The sequence below is a fragment of the Pogoniulus pusillus genome, chromosome 2, assembly GCF_015220805.1.
Source record: "Pogoniulus pusillus isolate bPogPus1 chromosome 2, bPogPus1.pri, whole genome shotgun sequence".
Classification (NCBI taxonomy): domain Eukaryota; kingdom Metazoa; phylum Chordata; class Aves; order Piciformes; family Lybiidae; genus Pogoniulus; species Pogoniulus pusillus.
The window spans coordinates 34,749,717-34,768,708 of record NC_087265.1 but is presented as its reverse complement, the minus strand read 5'-3'; the positions used below and the strand labels follow the sequence as shown (position 1 = coordinate 34,768,708).

The 18,992-nt window shown below is 40.1% G+C and overlaps 1 protein-coding gene across 7 annotated transcripts in view; it reads right to left on the bottom strand.

Moving 5' to 3' along the window:
• Positions 1 to 18,992, bottom strand: part of DIP2A (disco interacting protein 2 homolog A) — a 106,419-nt gene that overhangs the window by 24,936 nt on the left and 62,491 nt on the right. For all 7 annotated transcript variants that reach the window (XR_010306090.1, XM_064160425.1, XM_064160446.1 and 4 more), the window contains 13 exons: positions 18,109 to 18,200; positions 17,623 to 17,733; positions 16,722 to 16,845; positions 16,342 to 16,451; positions 15,808 to 15,910; positions 14,071 to 14,135; positions 13,672 to 13,765; positions 13,133 to 13,252; positions 12,363 to 12,477; positions 11,224 to 11,363; positions 2,030 to 2,166; positions 1,321 to 1,401; positions 999 to 1,126 (listed from right to left, as the gene is read on the bottom strand). Coding sequence is in view for 6 of the 7 variants with exons in the window: in XM_064160425.1 (XP_064016495.1) it covers positions 999 to 1,126; positions 1,321 to 1,401; positions 2,030 to 2,166; positions 11,224 to 11,363; positions 12,363 to 12,477; positions 13,133 to 13,252; positions 13,672 to 13,765; positions 14,071 to 14,135; positions 15,808 to 15,910; positions 16,342 to 16,451; positions 16,722 to 16,845; positions 17,623 to 17,733; positions 18,109 to 18,200 (1,420 nt within the window). In the remaining variant the exon portion in view is untranslated. The remainder of the gene's footprint in view (positions 1 to 998; positions 1,127 to 1,320; positions 1,402 to 2,029; positions 2,167 to 11,223; positions 11,364 to 12,362; positions 12,478 to 13,132; positions 13,253 to 13,671; positions 13,766 to 14,070; positions 14,136 to 15,807; positions 15,911 to 16,341; positions 16,452 to 16,721; positions 16,846 to 17,622; positions 17,734 to 18,108; positions 18,201 to 18,992) is intronic.

Sequence of the window (18,992 nt, the reverse complement as noted above, 5' to 3'; positions counted from 1 at the left end):
GGACTCCAGAGCTGGACACGGCACTACAGATGGGGGTCTCACCAGAGTGAAGTAGAGGAGCAGAATCTGCTCTTTCAACCTGCTGGTCACTGCTTTTGATACAGTCCAGGAGGCAGCTGGACTCCTGGGTTGTGTGCATACACTGACAGCTCATGTCCAGCTTTTTACCTACCAGTACCCTCAAGTCCTTCTTTAGAAGGCTGCTCTCAAGCCCTTCATCCCTCAGCCTGGACTTACACTTGAGTTTTCCCTACCTCATGTACAGGACCTTGCTCTCAGCCTTACTAAAACTTCCGAGGTTCACACAGACCGACTTCTTGAGCTTGTCCATGTCCCTCTGAATAGCATCCTACTCCTCAGGTGCATCAACTCTACCCAGGAGCTTGGTGTCATGTGCTAATTTTCTGAGTGTGAACCTGATCCCACTATGCCATTGATGAAGATATTAAACAGAATAAATGAAACCCTGAGCTATATGATTCATCATTAATCTCCATCCAGATATTGAGTCATTGACCACTCAAGAGCAATAAGGATGGTGACAGAATACATGCCATCTTTGAAGGCCCTTCAGCAGCCTCAACACTCCTAGGTTGTTCTTTAGAACATGCTGCACAGTTCTTCCCTACACCAGTTTGCATGAAAGGCTCAGGCAGACTGACGCGAGTTGTGCTTTACATTTGGCACGCAAACTTCATTTGCCTGTCTTAAACAAAGCTTTGTAAAAATTTGTAAGTAGATCTTTAAAGACCTATGTTTATACCATGTGAAAGTAATTCTGCATCTATTATGCATGAAGCAGGGTGTCAATATTTGTCTTTCAAATTAGTAGGGACAGACAAGTTCTTATCTGGGAAACTGCAACCTACTGCCACCTTTCCTAGAGAACACACATAAAAATTCACATGCAGACCTCCTGTCCACACTATGCTATTTGTTTACTGGATTAAAAAGGAGCAAAGTCCAATCAGCAGTGATGAAGTTCTTTAAATACTCACCTTCCCCGATACACAAACTTCATGGGTTCAACTGCTAATGCAGTGGCTACCACATCATCTGCGTTGTGCCTGCGACCACTGACTGTCATTAGGCCATCCAATTTTCCTACCACAAACACCAAATAGTCCTGAAAAAAGGATTGGAAATAGAGGTGAAAAACCTGCAGACCTCCAGCAACACATGCCTAACTAAAGCAAACAATATTCTCAAGATCTGTACAAGGTTACAGCTCTGGCACAGAATTATGCTGAATTTAGGGGCATCGCTAAAGAGCTGTGAGGCAGCACAAAGCAGGGCCCCAGATGGCTCACTGACACTTACAGGACCCACAAAGCCAAGTAATCCTGTTCTTGTAAAGGGTTGGTCTGAAACAGGGACACCAGCTGCTGTCACTGGAACGGCCTGGAAAAAACACACAAGTATTCAGACATTCAGTACCGATAAGAGTAGTGAAGTCAAAATGCTTTCTGCTTGTTTCATTTCAGCTCTATGCTCAGTGGAAAAATCACCTGATGACAACTGTTACTATCAAGTATGAACAACAGCTTTTTTAACAAAGAACACTCCAGTTCTTAAGTCTGTGGTAGCCTTTTTCTCAGCTACTCAGCCTTTGCAGCACGAGTTTGCACTGCTTTTTAAACCAAGTTTCATAGTATGCACTCACATAGTAATTATCAGCAAATCATTCTGCTAACATTTTCACAGCAAGTGCAGTCAGCCATTGGAATGAACTGCCCAGGGAGGTGGCTGAGTCACCGATCCTGGATGTGTTTAAGAGTCATTTGAATGTGGTGCTTGGAGATACAGTTTAGGGTGAGCCTTGTAGAGTAGGGATATAGGTGGGACTTGGTGACCCTGAGGGTCTTTTCCAACCTGAATGTTTCTGTGATTCTGTGATCCCCAGTGAGTGTACCCAGGCATATCACTCCAACTGCTATGCTATCAGAACTTTAAGTTTGCTGCAGCTTATCTGTAAAAAGAAATAGTAGAAAAGTAGCAATGAAACTTTACATGACAAAAAGATACAAACCTCAAACACATTCTTGGTGATTCCAAGGAGACCAAAATATGCCATCCCAGTAGCACCTGAATTCACACATATTTCTCCAACTTCATCAGCTTTACACAGATAAGGAGTCCCATCCACCTTCACAACACACACATTTGCTAAAGAGAGAAGAACACAGAATCACAGCATTGATATGTTTCAGCAACTGACAGAAGATGCTTTGCCACTAACAGGAAGATTTGTAACCTATTAATTACTAATTTATTAAAAATTTATTTATTTTATCTAATTACCTACCAGCTACAGCAAACACATAGCATGTGAGAGAGCTCTTTTTGACAGCCTGTGTAATGGGTTTCCTAAAGTTCAAGATACACAAATGCAACTTTTTTTTCCTTACAGTGCTTTACAGCCTATACAGCAGCTGCAACTGAACCCGAAACCACAGCAATTGCTTTTCAGCATGGAGGCAGATGGCTTGATCAAGTACAAGCATATTTGAGAGAAAGATCACAAATAAGAAGCTATCAATTACAGACATACTATCTATTTATCGCACACTGTGATATTCATAGTATCATCTCAAGTTATGTGAGAAACACATCACAAATTGAGAGAAAACCGGGTTACTTTATTCCTTCACTGATAGGGCAATGATTTTTCTGGATTGTGTCCCATCTTTCAAAGCAGGCCAGTCTGCCAACTCTTAGAGACCACATACAACTCATCTCAGAGCTATGCCTTATGGAATATATTCCTGTGACTATGTAATATCTCTTTCCTATCTTGTTAAAAGGTCTGTATTCCATAAAGGTCTTACCACTATTATCCTTACCAATCTTCTTCTGAAATATCAGAAGTCCTATACTTAAATTTTCTATTTTTTAATTGAGAATATACACACTTGTAAATCAAATATTACAACTGAGCTTAGCTCTGGTTATGGGTTGTATTTTACTTTGGCAAGTGAGGAGGTATGGCCTCACCAAAACCAAGCACAAGGAGAAAATCATCTCCCTACTCCTGTTGGCCACAGCATTTTTAATACAAGCCAGGATGCCATTGGCCTTCTTGGCTGCCTGGGCACACTGTTGGCTCATATTCAGCTGTCTATTACAACCTCCAGATCCCTTTCTGCCAGGCAGCACTCCAGACACACTGCCCCAAACCTGTAGCATTGCTTGTGATTTTTGTGACCCAAGTGCAGGATCTGGTATTTGGCTTTGTTGAAACTCATCCCATTAATGCTGGCCCATTGATCTACCCTATCCAAGTCCTTTTGAAGAGCCTCTCTACCCTCATTCGGCCCTTTGCCATTGTGTCTGCTTCCACCTCAGATTATTAAGAGTACTCTGTGGTCATGCATACTATACTAAGAAAACAATGATGAGACTCCGTAAGTATCAGAAATGTATTTGGATCACTTATTTCTATGAGGATCCTTGGGACATTTTGCCCATGGAACATATATCATATTGGAAACCCGGATAAGGCTTACAATCACCATTAAAAGGAACTGTAATCCTGTTTCCCAGTTTAGTAAATCTTAAGTGATACAGAGATAGCACTTTCTTTTACCACTGCTCAACTAGCATGAAAAGAAACCAGAAATTGATAGTGACACATTTCCTTTATTATTAAAACATGTTAAAACCAGCTCTGTGGCAGGCATGCACCAAGAACTCTGTTGGTAAAAAATGTTAATATAGGTATGTTTTCAAATTTCAGAGAATTCCTCAGTTCAGCAACTTAGATCTGAACAACAGAGACAATAATTCACCCTGCCAACAGAGCAACCTCTATATATCTTGGTTCCATAAAAAGCACCTGAACAACTAATAGCTGGGACCATGCAATGATAACTTTTGGTGACCAAGTAAGGTGATGCTACTCAAAATCTGCTAAAGGTCTAAGTCTAAAGTAGAACAGTTTCAGTTGCTGAAAACTGTAACTATGAACTAGAAGTCTGGAACGGAATTATACAGTGTGAATTACCAGCCAGTAGTACAAACCCCACATTTTGTATTCTAGAAGATAGTGGATAAAAAGGCCATTTAAAACTGAATAGCAAGCTGAAACAGGGTATTACCACAGGAAATAACTGGACTTAATCTCAGAACTCTGTACGTAATGCTTAAGGTTCAATGCCAAGAGAAGTGATACTAACTGGAGAAAGCACAAGTTTGTAGGCACACACAAATGTTAGAGCCTGACTCATTCACAAACACGCAAAACCCAACAGATTAGCCTACAGTGCCCAAAACAACTCTCCATCCATGAAGGCCAAGAACAATAGTATCGCCCTGACCAAGTGAAAAAACCCACTTACCAGTAACCCATGTCTGATACAGGTAGGCTACACGTACATTCTAACAGCAGACATAGTTCTGCCCTGCCATGTGATACTGCAAGATTTTCCTTTTGCAGTATCTGTAGAGCCTGTACTTTGGCTTCTCCTTCTTTTCCTGCTTCATGTGTGACATACAAGAAAGTGCATCTACCACCATTTCAGTCTCAACAGCATTGCATCTGAAAAAGAATTAGAGAGAAGGGAAAAGCAGATGGGATGGAAATGTACATGTGGACTAAACACTATGAAGACTACAGATTACTGGTGAGAAAGCTTGCTTTCTTCAAATGAGTCCACATGTACATTCTTATAGATGGTGCCTCTCAGCAGTTAGCCCTGCCATGACATTTCTGGCAGAGGATGAGAATTTGTGCAAACAAATGACTGCAGTAATGCCCTACCAAAGACTGAATTCAGCTTTGCATGTTTCAAGACAAGCACAACATGAATTCAAGAAGAATGCCACAGACCTAGAAGCATGAAGCCTTAGGAGAAATACTAAAATGTGAGGACAAAATGCCTCTACCACCACTGTGGAAGGCATTTACAGAGTTTCTAGAGAAGCCTCATCTTTGGGGACATCCAGTGCAAGGACCTGAATCTTTTCCTGCTCTTCCGGGAATGGCAATAGGCATAAAGCAAGCCAATGTCCTAGATGATGAACAAGAATCTAAACTCTAGAGATGCTCACATAAGCAGCTGAACCTGACATTTAAATTGCAAGAAACTGTACCATCAAAAGCATACACTTTGCTACAGATCTCCAAGAGCTGTTCTCTGCAGTGGCAGGCTGTTGTGCCATCGTGCAACAGACTGAAGCCAGGTGGAACACACAGAGCAGACTGTCACAATGACTTCTAAGGACCAAGTGGCAACGTACTGCTATATCACATTGATGGCCTAAGGTAAAAGACTGAAATCTTCATAAGGTTCTTCTATAACAACTCCTCTCATAAACAGGGCAATGAGATAATGGAACCAGATTGCTCTGCAGTGTAGATGCATCATGGTAACTACCAGAACTTGGGCAAATGTTTGCCGAGACACGGACAGTGGAAATAGCAACATCCATGATATCCAAAGGCTTGAGACAAAGCGTGCTGCCATTTGGAAAATTTCAGTCACTCTCCCAGAACTTCTGGAAGAGGTACTGAATACAGAACTTGAAACTGTGTAAGTTCACCTTGCAGAAGCCTAAGATCTGGCACCAACTCTGTTTTCTGTTTCAGTACAAGAAACTATCTCTATTACAACACTATTCCTATGAACCAGACTTTGTAGAATTAGAAACTACAGGGATACAGATCTTATGGATTGGAGAGGGTTACTCTCCTGTCAAAGAATGAAGCAAGAAGAATTTCTGTAAAAGAATATAAGCATTTAGTTGGGAACTAGCAAAGAGGTAAACTTTACTGAATACCTTGAGCACCCACATCCAGGGCCAAGTATAAGCTAAAGTAAACTTCCAAGATGAAAGATGGCATAGCAATTGCTTCCCAGCTGATGTGAAAGCTGAAGGCACAAAGCAAGTAGAAGAGAGGTTTGGTACTCTTCCTACCATTTTTTTTCATTGCAATTTGAAAACATAAACTGGAGATTTTTATAAGCCAAATATAGCTTCTTAGCAATGAGTCCCAGACAGAAACCATGCAAAATAATGCAAAGTGGTACAGGTAAGACAAAACATCATCCCTCTGGAAGCTGCAGAAAAGACTCCAGGGCAATGCATACTAGGTTCTCTGTTAAGAACTCCCTTGTCATCTCTCATGGAAAGATATCCACGTGGATGCTTGCATCTCCCTGGTGTGAAGTACTTCCATTTCCTCTTGTGATTTGCACTCATGGTAAATGATGGAAATGAGTAGCCAAGGCAAATGAAGGAAATATAGCACACCAAGAGCAGCCTGTGGGTTAACAGCAGTGATATAAGGCATGATCCTGGTGCTGAGGGATCTTTTGAGTAAGATTCCCATTGTAGGTGGGCTCAGTGTGTCAGAATAACTATGAAGAAAAGAAGGGTGAAAGTGGACATTTTATCCAAGACCTTTAACCATCTGCTTCCTGAATAAAGTGTGCTAGTGATCTTCAAGGGTAATGAGATCAAAACCATCTGGCTAGACTGAAGAAGTCTCACCATGACTACCAGTTCTTGGCTAGGAGACTACTTTCACAGCATGTTTGACCAAATTAAATTTGGGAATGCGAGTCTGAAAGACTAGGGTATGTAGTACTTCTAAACATATTCAGTGGGGATCAGAAGATGGAATAAAGCCTTCAGAGGGATTGCACCTGACTCAAATTAGGCCTTTGGTGAAATCACAGCTATCTAAGGAGAGGATAAAATACAAATCCAAAACCAGATGAAGAGCAAGACTCAGAGTAATTCAAGAGGACAACTAACAGGAAAGGAAATGGTGGTATGTTTTTTCCTGTATGCCAAACACCAAGTGAGAATAGACAGAGCACATCCTCCATGAATACTATGCAGTAAAGAGCAAAAATTTTACAAGGTAAGGTACAAGTATATTCACTGTTAGAATGTACATGCAGGCTCATTTGAAAATAAGTTATTGATTTCATTAAGTCATTAATTTATTTTCAACTGGCACACACCTATAAATGAGCTAACTTTCTAATTTTCTTCCTACTCCATAAATTTTCAATTTTTTACTTATTTTTAGCAGAGTCACAGCAAGCAAAATCATCAGGTTATCCTCTAGCAAGAACTCCATCACATAGGTTCTGACTTAAGAAACGTACAGAGAAGTTGCTGCTAAAAATACACCTTTAGACCTGACATTTTTATAATTTGGTCAAACTGAAGCTCATCTGCCCCAAACATAGATAGCCTAATGTTGATCAGAGTTTTAAAATAGTTAATTCATGAAGTTGCCCAACTTCTGCTTAGCCTACAAGTAGTTTTGTCACTTACTACTGTATTTGAAGACAGCAACAGCCAGCAATTCCAAGTCATGCCACTTCGAGGCACTAAATGGACACACAATTAACTGTTGTCCCCTCTCAGAACCAGGTATGGCTCTTGATGTTTCTTACAAATGTAGAAAGTCACAGTAGTGTTGTCAATTGTCTGTTAATGGCATTTTAAACCAGTCAAATCCATTAGCTTTGCCAGACAATGCTTCAAAGCACTAGACAAAGGAGAAGGAGTCATTATTCTCAGTGGCTATATTCACACTGGCAGCCCTTACAATCTTACTTCCTAGAGCATTAAGTTGAAATAATTTAGCTGTAAATTATCTGACCTGTTTTCAGTCAGATCCACGATGCTACAGTATGCTCAAGGATCAAAAGCTGAAGAGATATGGTGATATAATGGGGTTATTGCCTGAGCAAAGAGAACACAAGGATTTTTCAGACTCATCCAAATACCACCTGCCTGAGGTTGCCTACCACACTGAACTCTTAACAGGACCTGTAGAACACAGAGAGTTCTGTGAACATCTCCAAGAATGCACTAAAACCCTCCTGCTGGGCACAAAACTCTTGTTCCCAGAAGAACATTTAAAATATTTTGCCTATCTTCCCAGAAGGTCAGAAGAGAGGTTCAGTCTTCTGCAGTTAAATTAAGCAGATTGGATATGAATCCCTACAGGAAGTAGGATGTCTTTCCATTTTATTTTGGGAACGACTTCTGCTCAGTCTTCTGTTGGTAGCAGGAGGATGCTCTGAATGTGAACTTAAGTTCAGTAAGAATAACTGAACTACCAACTTTACTGGCTGCTAAGTGCTTCTGGAAGTTATGAGGAAAATAAAACAAGATCAATGGCACTTGCTACACGATAGTTGCATTTTTTATCAGCAGACTGGAAAGGTGTTTGCTGCCTCTTGCTTGTAATGAGGACCCTGATTTACAGTGAAGCAGTGCAAGATTATCTTTGAGTAAATACTCTACAGAGAGGAAGGCCTCATAACCACATCTCAGCAAGGTATGAGATTCGTAATGAGACCAAGAATAGTTAAGTCACAGGTGTCAAAGGCACAGCCAGAACAGAACTTTTTGGTCCCCACATAGTAAACCTGAAGGAGTAAGAAAGTAGTTTGTATCTCATCCTGTTCAAGCACACCCAGACCAGGACAAGACAGGGCCCAAAGCTAGTGGTGCTCTCAAGACAGACAGCACCAGGCAATATTACACTACCAACCTAAATGTTTTGATCTTCATTCTGGAGTAGAGGTCATAGAATCAACCAGGTTGGAATAGACTTCCAAGATCATCCTGTCCAACCTATCCCCCAGACCTATCCAGTCAACTAGACCACGGCACTAAGTGCCTCATCCAGAGGACACTGTGTGGTCTTCCAGGACACAGATCCTAGTCACTGTCCACAACCTTAGGTCTGGTTTGGCACCCTAACTTTATTCATCTTCTCCAGAGTGCTTTGTTTGCCAAATAATGCATGACTCATCAGCCTAACTTCAGAACAGAACAATAGGGAAGAGTCTCTTTCCCTCAATCTGCTCAGTGGGCTGGGCAATGATACCCATATCTAGCTACTTCAGGAAGCAGTGGTGCTAACATATGTCACTAATAAAGTGAGGTTCATCTGGGACTGACCAGTTTGCTGGGGTATCCAGGGTCTGGGATTCCCAGAATGACTGGGACTCAAAGGGACCTCTGGAGGTCATCTGGTCAAACCCCTCAGCTCAAGGACAGCCAACTATATGGACAGACATTATGGACAACTATGCCAGACAACAATTCAGTATCTCCAAGGATGGAGACTCCAGAACCTCTCTGGGCAACCCATTCCAGCGCTCAGTCACTCTCAGAATGGAAAATGTTTTTCCTTCAGTTTGCAGGGAAGCTTGTGTGTTTCAGCTTGTGTGTGTCCACTGGCACATTGTTCTGTCACTGGACACCGTTGGAAAGAGTCTGACTGTTGTTTCTGTAGTCTCCCTTTGGATATTTGTACACATTTGAAATCCACCCCCTCACCCAAGCCTTCTCTATTCCAGGCTGAACAGACTCAGCTCTCTCAGCTTCAGATATGCTAAGATGGCCTCAGTCTCTTCTCTTAGTTGCCCTTCACTGGATTCACTACAGTTGCTCCATCTCTTGTTTTCTTCTCAAAAGTCCAGAAATGGACCAGGAATTCTGGCTGTAGCCTCACCAGTGCCAAGCAGAGGAGATGGATCACACCCTGCTAACACAACTGGTGTCAGCAGATCATTAGCCTTCTTCACTGTAAGGGCATGTTCTCACTCATGTTCAGCTTGGTGGCCACGATAAAATCCCAGGGCCCTTCATGCAGAGCTGACCTCCAGACAGCTAGCTCTCAACGTGTCCTGGTGCATGGAGTTACTTCTCCACAGGGGGCAGGACTTTGCATTTCTGCTTGTTGAACTTCATGAAGTTCCTGTCAGACCATTCCCTCAGCCTGCCAAGGTCCATCTGCATGGCAGCACCACCTGCTAGTGTATCAGCCATTTTTACCAGCTTTGTGTCAGTCACAAACTGGATAATTCATGAAGATGTTCAACCAAACCAAAGCCAGTACAGAGTCCTGGGCTCCACAGCTAGTCACTGGACTCTAACTAGTCTTTGTGCCACCAGTCACAACCCTCTGGGCCTGGTTGTCCAGAAGTTTTCAGTCCATCTCCTTGTCTGCTCATCCAGCCCATACTTCATCAGCTTCTCTATGAGGATCTAACAAGATAAAGTGTCCAAAACCTGATGAAAATCAAGGCAGACAATAGTCACTACTCTCCTCTCATCTTCCCAGCCAGTCACTTCCTGGTAGAAGGTGGTAAGACTGGTTAAACATGACTTCTTGGTGAATCAATGCTGGCTACTTTTGGTGACTTTCTTGTCCTCTATGTGTTTCCAGAGTTGTCCATCATCTTTGCAGGGTTTGAGACGATGCAGACCAATGTGTAGGTCCCTGGGCTGCCCTTCTTGGAGACAGGCTTGACATTTGTTTCTCTCAAGTCCTCAAGCCCTTGTCCTAGTTGTCACAGTTATTGAAAGACTACATAATGACACTGAACAGGTCCTTCAGCACTTATGGCTAAGTCCCATCAAGGCCCATAGACTTCTACATATGTAGTTCACTTCATGAATACTTAACTTTGTATTTTCTATCACGGGTATGTCTTCCTTGCTGAGGACTTAGGATTTATCTACTTTGGAGAAAGGCAGGCTGAGGGGCAGCTGCATTGCTCTCTGCATCTTCCTGAGGAGAGGAGTTGGAGAGGGAGCTGCTGATCCCTTCCCCCAGCATCCAGTGATAGGACACTCAGGAAAGGTTCAATGCTGTGCTAGGTGAGGTTTAGAGTGGACACTAGGAAGTATTTCTTTACCAAGAGGGTGGTCAAACACTGTAACAGGCTTCCTAGAGAGATGATTTACATCCCAAAGCTGTCCAGAGACATCTAGACAAATGCCCTTAACATGCTTTAACATTTGGTCAGCTCTGAGTTGGCCAGGCAGTTGAACTGAGTTGGTCATTGTAGGTCCCCTCCAACTGACATATTCTATTTTAACATGTGGACTACTGCTCCTGGATGAAAGACAGTATTTCTTATTGTGCTTTACATTTTGTTTCATTCAGCTGTACTTGTTATTACATAGCTGTACCCATCACTAATACCAACAAATGAGTAATAAACAGACTCTGTAGACCAGCCAGAAGCACCTGCATGTGTCAAAATCTAAGGGTGCTCAAATTTATTATGGACTAACCTCTACTGAAAATACTGAATAATCTAGTTGACACTGTCAAAATGTAAATCATAGTATCTTAAAGGTATTTATCATTCAACATTTCTATTTCAACAGCACAAGTATGATAGTAATGATACCTTATGTGGAGTATTCTTACACCTACAAGAAACACTTTCCTACCTCCAGGCATAATTTGACCAACATCTTGTACAGTTAACACAGATAACTTCTCTTCTGTATCCACTCTTATCACACTGAAACTTAGACAATTCATAGATAACACTGCTTTTCCTGGAGGAGGCCCACCCAATTCTGGAGGCCTGAAAAACAGATAATCAAAATAGGTATGAATCAACAGACCAATGGCATTATGGTCACCAAAACCACTATGCAAGTCTCTCAGGCTTGTTCATACTGGTTTCTTATTTAAGCAAACAAGATTTCAAGACTGGGAATACATTTTAACCAGATGATAAAAGAGCTAGAACAAAACACCATATAGATTCCTCTCATTCTAAAATGTTACAAAGAGGATTAGGGTTCCATTATGGGCAAAGATGTATCAAGAATAAGCAGAAAACCAAGGAAGTGGTCAGAAGGCTTGACACCTCTTACTCTGAACAGAACTGACTGAGGATCAGCAACATCATTTTGTGGTTACTTCCAGGACAGAACAGAGCAAAATATTACAGAGCTGTTGTATAAAAGTAATAATTTAATTGCATTTTGTTATTTTTAAGTTGGGAAACGTCACTTCTCCCACCAGAGAAAACACTTCTAAAATCCCAAACTTTCATTTTTCTGTTGAAACTGGTTTTCTGGGAAAGCATGTCTAGATCAAAACTACTGTAAAAAAACCCAGCATATTCCATTCATACACCTATTAATAGAAATATCTCCAGATAGCCAATGGTATTTTTCAGACCAGTTACAAGTGTTTTTTTCTTTCTTTAGCCTACTGTTTAAGAGGCATTACATGTAAAAAAATACTGTAGATTCAGCATCAACTTCCTCACAAATAAGAGTCTTGATTTTTGAGACACATTGTGAGAATCCTCCACCATCAGTGAAGATGAGAACTTGCTTTCCCAAGCAGTAAAACCAAAACCAAAAAACTGTTATGGCTGATTACTTTTAGAAAATACTAAGCTTTTTGAAGAAAACAAACAAATTGCACATCCTTCAATGAAGGATACACCTCCAAGCTTTCTCTGTTGAGGACCTCTTTATGCAAGTAATGGTCTGGCTACTATTTTAACACCAGATACCTTACAATAGACAAAAAACGCTTCAGTTCACCTCCCAGGAAAGACAATTACCTGCGGATAGCAACGGTTAGCGCTTCTGAAGAACTAGCACAGGGACAGATCACTTCTGGTCTCAAACCTCTGGATTGAAATACATTCAGGAATGCATCACAGGAAGATATTGACCCTAAAAAGAACAATTACACAAGTAGAAACATTTTGCCAAAAGCAGGAAGGCAAGACTTTCATGCTTTCACTTTCTGATGACTTGCTAACCTCTCACAAGGAATCCAGAATGACTGATTTTGTGTTAAGAACAGCAAAATTAAGCAGCTTGCCTGTTGAAAAAAACCTCCCAGCTGTTTCTTAAGCTACTGCAAATGACCACCACATGACTAAGAGAAAAAAGTAAGAAACTATTGCATATTCTAATTGAGGTAAGGCTATGACTGTTCCCATTTTTTAGGTCCTTGCACATGACTGAGACAAGCCCTAGGAGTATGCCCAGAACCAACACACACTGCAACTCGATGACTACTCACAATCCAAGAGTAGTTACCTTGAAAACGGTATTTTGATTTATTTGAAATTCTAAAAGCTTCTTTCAAACGACTTTGCCAATTACCATTCTTTATATAAAGAACAGATCCTTCAGAACACTTTTATAGAAAGTGTAGCTCCAGTGGCCTTGGCAAAGAAATATTTGCTGCTGTCTCTGCTTTGCTGAAGATGAACTGAAGCCACTGCTGCTGAGCTCCTACAGCGCAGATCCAGAGCTCTGTGATTTGCAGCGCGCTTAGGTTTACATTGGACTGACACTCAGAAACTGCATCCATACTCACATGGGTTAGCTCCATCTGCCACTATTAACATTCGCAAAGAGCTCAGACTGACATCTCTCTGATCCCTTTGAGCCAAAAGTGACCAGTGCATATCACGGGATTTTACTACTGCTACACGGGCTGAAAATAATGGGGGAAAAAACCATTATGGTGTGCATACAGAACAAAACATAGGCGGAGTACAGAAACACAAAAATACTTTTATTTGCATGCATTTATGAGACAAACCACAAACACAGAAAACAATTTACAACCAGAAACAAACATTTCCAGATGGACTGATTATAAAATTTAAATGTTTACTATTAGTTCAAATATTGAGATGAGAAACACGCAGTTTCTTTAAGTGTCCATCAGAAGAAGCCATCAATGTCACTCATCAATGAGTCTATCAGTAAATGCAATGGTGAAAAGGTACACCCAATTCTGAATGCTGTGCTAAAAAGTCAGGTTGATAAAAGACCTGCTCAGGCCTCAGCCTGAGTGGAAATTTCATGAAAACATATTTATTTATAATAATGAAAATACTTTAAGGTTACCTTTGTATGTGCACACTTTTTGGATCCAGGAAAGTGGATTAACCTTCATTAATGCATAAGGAATACTGATGACATGCATCCTGTTCATAACACTCTGTGAGGAAAAGAAACTTCTAAGTGTCTCAAAAAACATACAGCTTGTACTAATACTTAAAAAAAAATAAAATCACAGCTACAACATAACTTTTATACTTAACTGCTAGTGAAAACTGTGTTTGTAATCAGGATAAATATAAGCTATCCCTGTGCAATCTGTTACTGAAAAAGTGACACTTTGTTCTGAAAAATATAAATACTGAAATATAAATAGTTTGAAAGAGTTTATGATCTCACTCTGATTCAAACACTCTGTCCCTGAGAGAAGCAACTTGGGGCAGGTTTTTTGATTCAAATACTCACTGTTAATACTCCATGCCAAAGGCCAGCATCTCTTTTGAAATCCAAGACATTTGTTAGTGTTTCAGCTGAAAGTGAAGGAAAAAAATATCAGACTTCAGAAGTGTATTTATAGGAAATATTTAAGAACTCAAAATATTTGTTAAAGCAACTACGAAACTTTGAACATCACTAAGAATTCCAGCTATGTTGCCATGTCTTCTTGTTTACAACAGGCTGCTTAGGCTGAAACTAACTTATTTCACTTGACTCAACATACATTGGCACACACTAGCCTGTTATAGAGTAATGACTAATCAATCAAACCCATAAGACTCTTCCAGCAAATGGATTTAAAACAGAAAACTTTTTGGTTAATCAAGTTTATGCATGTGGTCAGAATTAGGTGCAGTTCTTGACTATTCATTGAGTGAATGACTGAAAACAGGCAGACCTCTCACTTTACTCTGATTTTTACAGGGATGTTCTTTTGTAGGACTTGATTATTTAAGAGGAAAACCTCTTACTTTCTAAAAATAGGAACTATTGTGGCCAAAACCGTGAAGCTGCAATATCTGTAAACAAAATAGAAGGCAAAGCTTTATACTAGGTACGGCCTCTACAGAACACAAACCTTGTGACAGCATTTCTAGCATGGTGCAACAGAAATCTGAGTAACAAACACACATGAGGACAGGAGAATTCAATAGCCTTTGTGAAGATCTGAAACACTAACGGTTAGCAACTGTACTCCACATTTGCCTGAAAATTAAGATGTGTAGATCCCTTAAATCCATAACTGGTTGCCATTGTCCTGTCAGGATTCTGGAGCTGCTGTACAATCCTGTATCAGTTCATTCTCCCCTCTCCCGAAGTGGCTGCTGAGTTCAAAAGGCACAAGGGGAGGGCAAAATGGATTTGTAGCCAAGCTGTTTTCAAGAGGATGAAAAATCATCACAGCTCTTACTACTGACTATCAAATTTATTAAGACTGACAAATCCAAACCCTTGAATAAAATCTGTAAGGAATTTGGACTAAATGTGCTAGTTTGAAGCAAGCTAGAATGTTTTGGTAAAAGAACTAGATAACGGGCAGTGAAATGAAAAACAATTGTGTCTCTTCACTCACAGTCCCACTGAGAACTCTGGGAAGAAGAAGTAAAACATTCCCCATTTTGTCTTTCATTCTGCCTTTGCCTTCAGACCTAGTCACATCTCATTAACCTTGCTCCCTAACCTCTTGGCTGCACCTCTCTTCTTCCTGAGAACTGGGGTAAGGTTGAGAGGGCAAGGGGAGGTGTTGGGGTGGTTTGAGAGGCCCTCCTGGGGACTCAGGTTTCTGGGAGGGGAGTTGTGCTTCTGTATTGTTTATCCTTTGTATATTTCTGTATATAACTGTATATATATTGTAAATAGCTGCCTGTATATTTGCTGCTGTAAAATAAATAGCTTCATTTATATTCCCAGAGGCCGTCTGAGTTAGCTGGGGCAATTCCAAAAGTGGGGGGGGGCAGGTAAGAGCCCAAACCATCACATTAAAAGAATTAATACACATTGATTATGATTTCACAAGGTGGCTTCTTTCCTTTTCATACTGTGTTGATTATGAATGAGGAAGTTTGTCTTTCTTTTTGCAGCTGAAGTAATTACTCTTTAAGTTTTGTATTTTTTTTAAGACAGTAAACATGCTTTTGCAACATAAACTGTCTAAATATTCAAATCTATGAGTACCATTTATAAAGTTGTACTTATCTGACTTACCTTCTGAATAACCACATGCCTGAGTCAATGCATGACAGTGTGCCAGCATGGAAGCATGAGAGACAGTAATGCCAACTGTGCTGCCCTCTTTACTGGTTTTGTACTGAAAAGACAAAGTTTACATAAACATTAGATCAAGAACAAAAGCAAGAAAATTTACAGTAGTGAACTGAAAAGATGTTTTATTCTAAAAAATGAAACAAGCTTTAAAAAGATCTATCAAAAAGCTCCTGTAGAAGACACATTTATATTCATGAAATACAGTAATACTGTATGAAATGTGACTCTTTCTTTACTACAATTAAACAAATTGCCACAGGGATCCAAAAATGCCTGTTACACTGAGTCTTCAATCTGATTCAATGCAATTACTTGAATAACAATTTGCCTGAGAACCTAAAGGGAAAAGTTCTTGTTCACAGTTAAAAATATTATAGTAATCTCTTGTACTGCATCAGGAGATGAAAGGAAGAAAACATGTTGTGACAAACCACAACAGAGTAACTGTATGTCAAGTATATTCTACTGGATCACCTCAATATAAGCAATCTCAGCATTAGCATCCCGTAATTGTGGATGCCAGTCCTTCGTTGGTTTTGCCAGATGCTTCCCATCAATCACAAACCACATGAGACGAGGCCAACCTTCAAAGACAAAGAAGCACTACTGTCATGACAGTTTTAAAAAAGTTTTTTTTCCCTCCACTGTATTCAAAGATAAAAACAGGAGGCAAGCAATAGTTGCAGCATCATCACCCTGACTGGAAGAAGCAGTCATAAATACTGTCCTGACATGAAGACAGTTTTTCCTATGTAATCTACAACCATATAAGGAAGCTCAAAGATTGTGTAATATCAACCATGGGCATACCCACTCTTTACCCTATTGAAAAAAAGAGTATCATAAAAACATACCTTTGAATGTAACCACCTCACCAGTCTGTGCTTTAGGAAGGCCTTTTTGGCAGGCATCAGTGGTTAAAGCTAGTGTTACTCCACAGCTGCCCAAAAGAAATCCGATCTGCTGGCTGCCAGCATCCTACAGAGAAATCACATTACAGCAAACTTACAAATAATGAAGCTTTTGTACAGTCTACTGTAACTTTTCCATGTTTAGAAGATATTATGTCAATTTGTATCACAGGGAAAAACAAACTTCTACCCCATGAGACCTTTTATGGAAGACAAAAGACCGAAGGCCATACTCAAAAGGCTTAGTTTTGCTTTGTGCCAAGTAAATTAGATTTGACAGTAGATCTGGCAAGCAATGGTAGCATGGTAGTATCAAAAGCAATGGTTGTGCATCCTCCTCCAACCCTATAGGCATGTTGCTAAATTCTGGTAAAGCAGAGAGCTGGTCTGATGCAGGTCAAGTCCTGAGGTGCTGGCTGCAAAGCAAAGCCTGCAGCCTTCCAGCTCTGACTTCACACCTTCCCTAATAATCTTAATGTGTAGTGGCTTAACCTGGCTATTTCCAATAAATATTATGTCTCCAACTGCCTGTGCTCTCATTACTTGACATGAAAGTTGAAAGGAGCTCTCTGTGTTACAAGAAATACTTCCTTGATCTTTCAAAAATAATGAAAATAACTTAAGCAGTTATGTATCCTAAAATAGTTAACTAATTATTGGCTTCATACTAACTCCCTATTAAACACTTTCCAAACATATAAACTGCACTGCGCAGGTCAACTGACGCATGAGGCAGTTTTCAGCAGTACAGGCTCTAAAAGGTCCTATATAAGAACTACATGATTCAGACACATCTCTTATCTTTATGTTTGAAACTATAAAAACATTGAATATATTTGCATACCTTTCTTGTTAGTGGAACTTCTATTGGGACAGGAATGAGTTTTGCCAGGAGACATCCATAAAATGCCACCATAAACATAACTGGATCACTATTAGGAAATACCAGAGCTACCTACAAAGACACATTAAAATAACAGGAAACAAATTTTGACATCAATTGCAGAAGAGAAGCTGTGTTTTAATTGGTGGGGGAAAAAAGTCTTCACAACAATGTTCAGGTTCATATTTAAACTATGAACAGAAATACTAAATGGTGCAACAATATACTACTATAAGCCACAGTATCATAGAATCTTAAAGACTGGAAAAGATCACTAAGATCATGAAGTCCAACCTTTACCCAACACATCCATCACCACTGGACCATATTTCAAAATGCCACACCAACTCATTTTTCCAAACACTTTCAGGCATGGTAACTTTTTCAGCTGAAGCTGGTCCCCACTGTCTACTTTATCCATAAAGAGCATCTCAAATAGATGCCTACCCGGTCTCCAGGCTTCAGCAGTGGTTCATTCTTAGTGGTTAACTTGTTTAGCAGGGTATATGCTAATTTTAAGCTTCGACTCCACAGCTTGCCTAAAGAGAAAAGGCAATACAGAAATTATAAACTGGATACTACAATGGTAACATCAGCAAAATATCCGTACCTCATATACACCCTTACGTTGGTCGTATTACAACAGGCACATGAGCAAGTAATAGGGAAAAGCAAAGACTGCTGTTGTGAACACAAAGCAGCTCACAAACCTACTGACTTCTTCCAGTGTCTTAGTGCATGTGCACACACAGTCTGCTTGATACAAGCCAACTGGATTTCCAAAAGGCATTTAATAAGACTCTTCCCTGCAGGCTCCTAAAGAAAGGAAACTCTACTCGTCTGGACAAAACCAAAGGATGTGAATAAACGCCACAATATCTGGTTCTGTGAAATGCCAGTTCAGTGCTCAGCAGTGACCTACACAGCTCTCACTAATTTAGAGCAAAAACTTATTCCAAGCTATTCAAATACAAAGACAATAATCTAAATGCTTATTTGACAAAATATAAACATATTATTTTATTTTGTAGGCCTCCAAAAAAGGAAAAGCTTTGCTAAAAAAAAAAAAATATTTACAAAAACTGATCAACAGCCAAACCCTTTCAGAGTATATGTAAATCAAAGCAAGAACCTCCAAAGAAGCATGCCATGGCAAATAGCATGCATCTGGAACACAGGGTCATTATCATGGACTCGCATCATTCCCTTCAGAGCATGTAGAAAACAATTACTTTGTGTTTAATCAGTCTCAAACGTCTTCAGTATTTTTCCTGTGTAGTTTCCAGTTATATACATATATTAAAAAACAAATCTAACAAAGCAGCAACAAA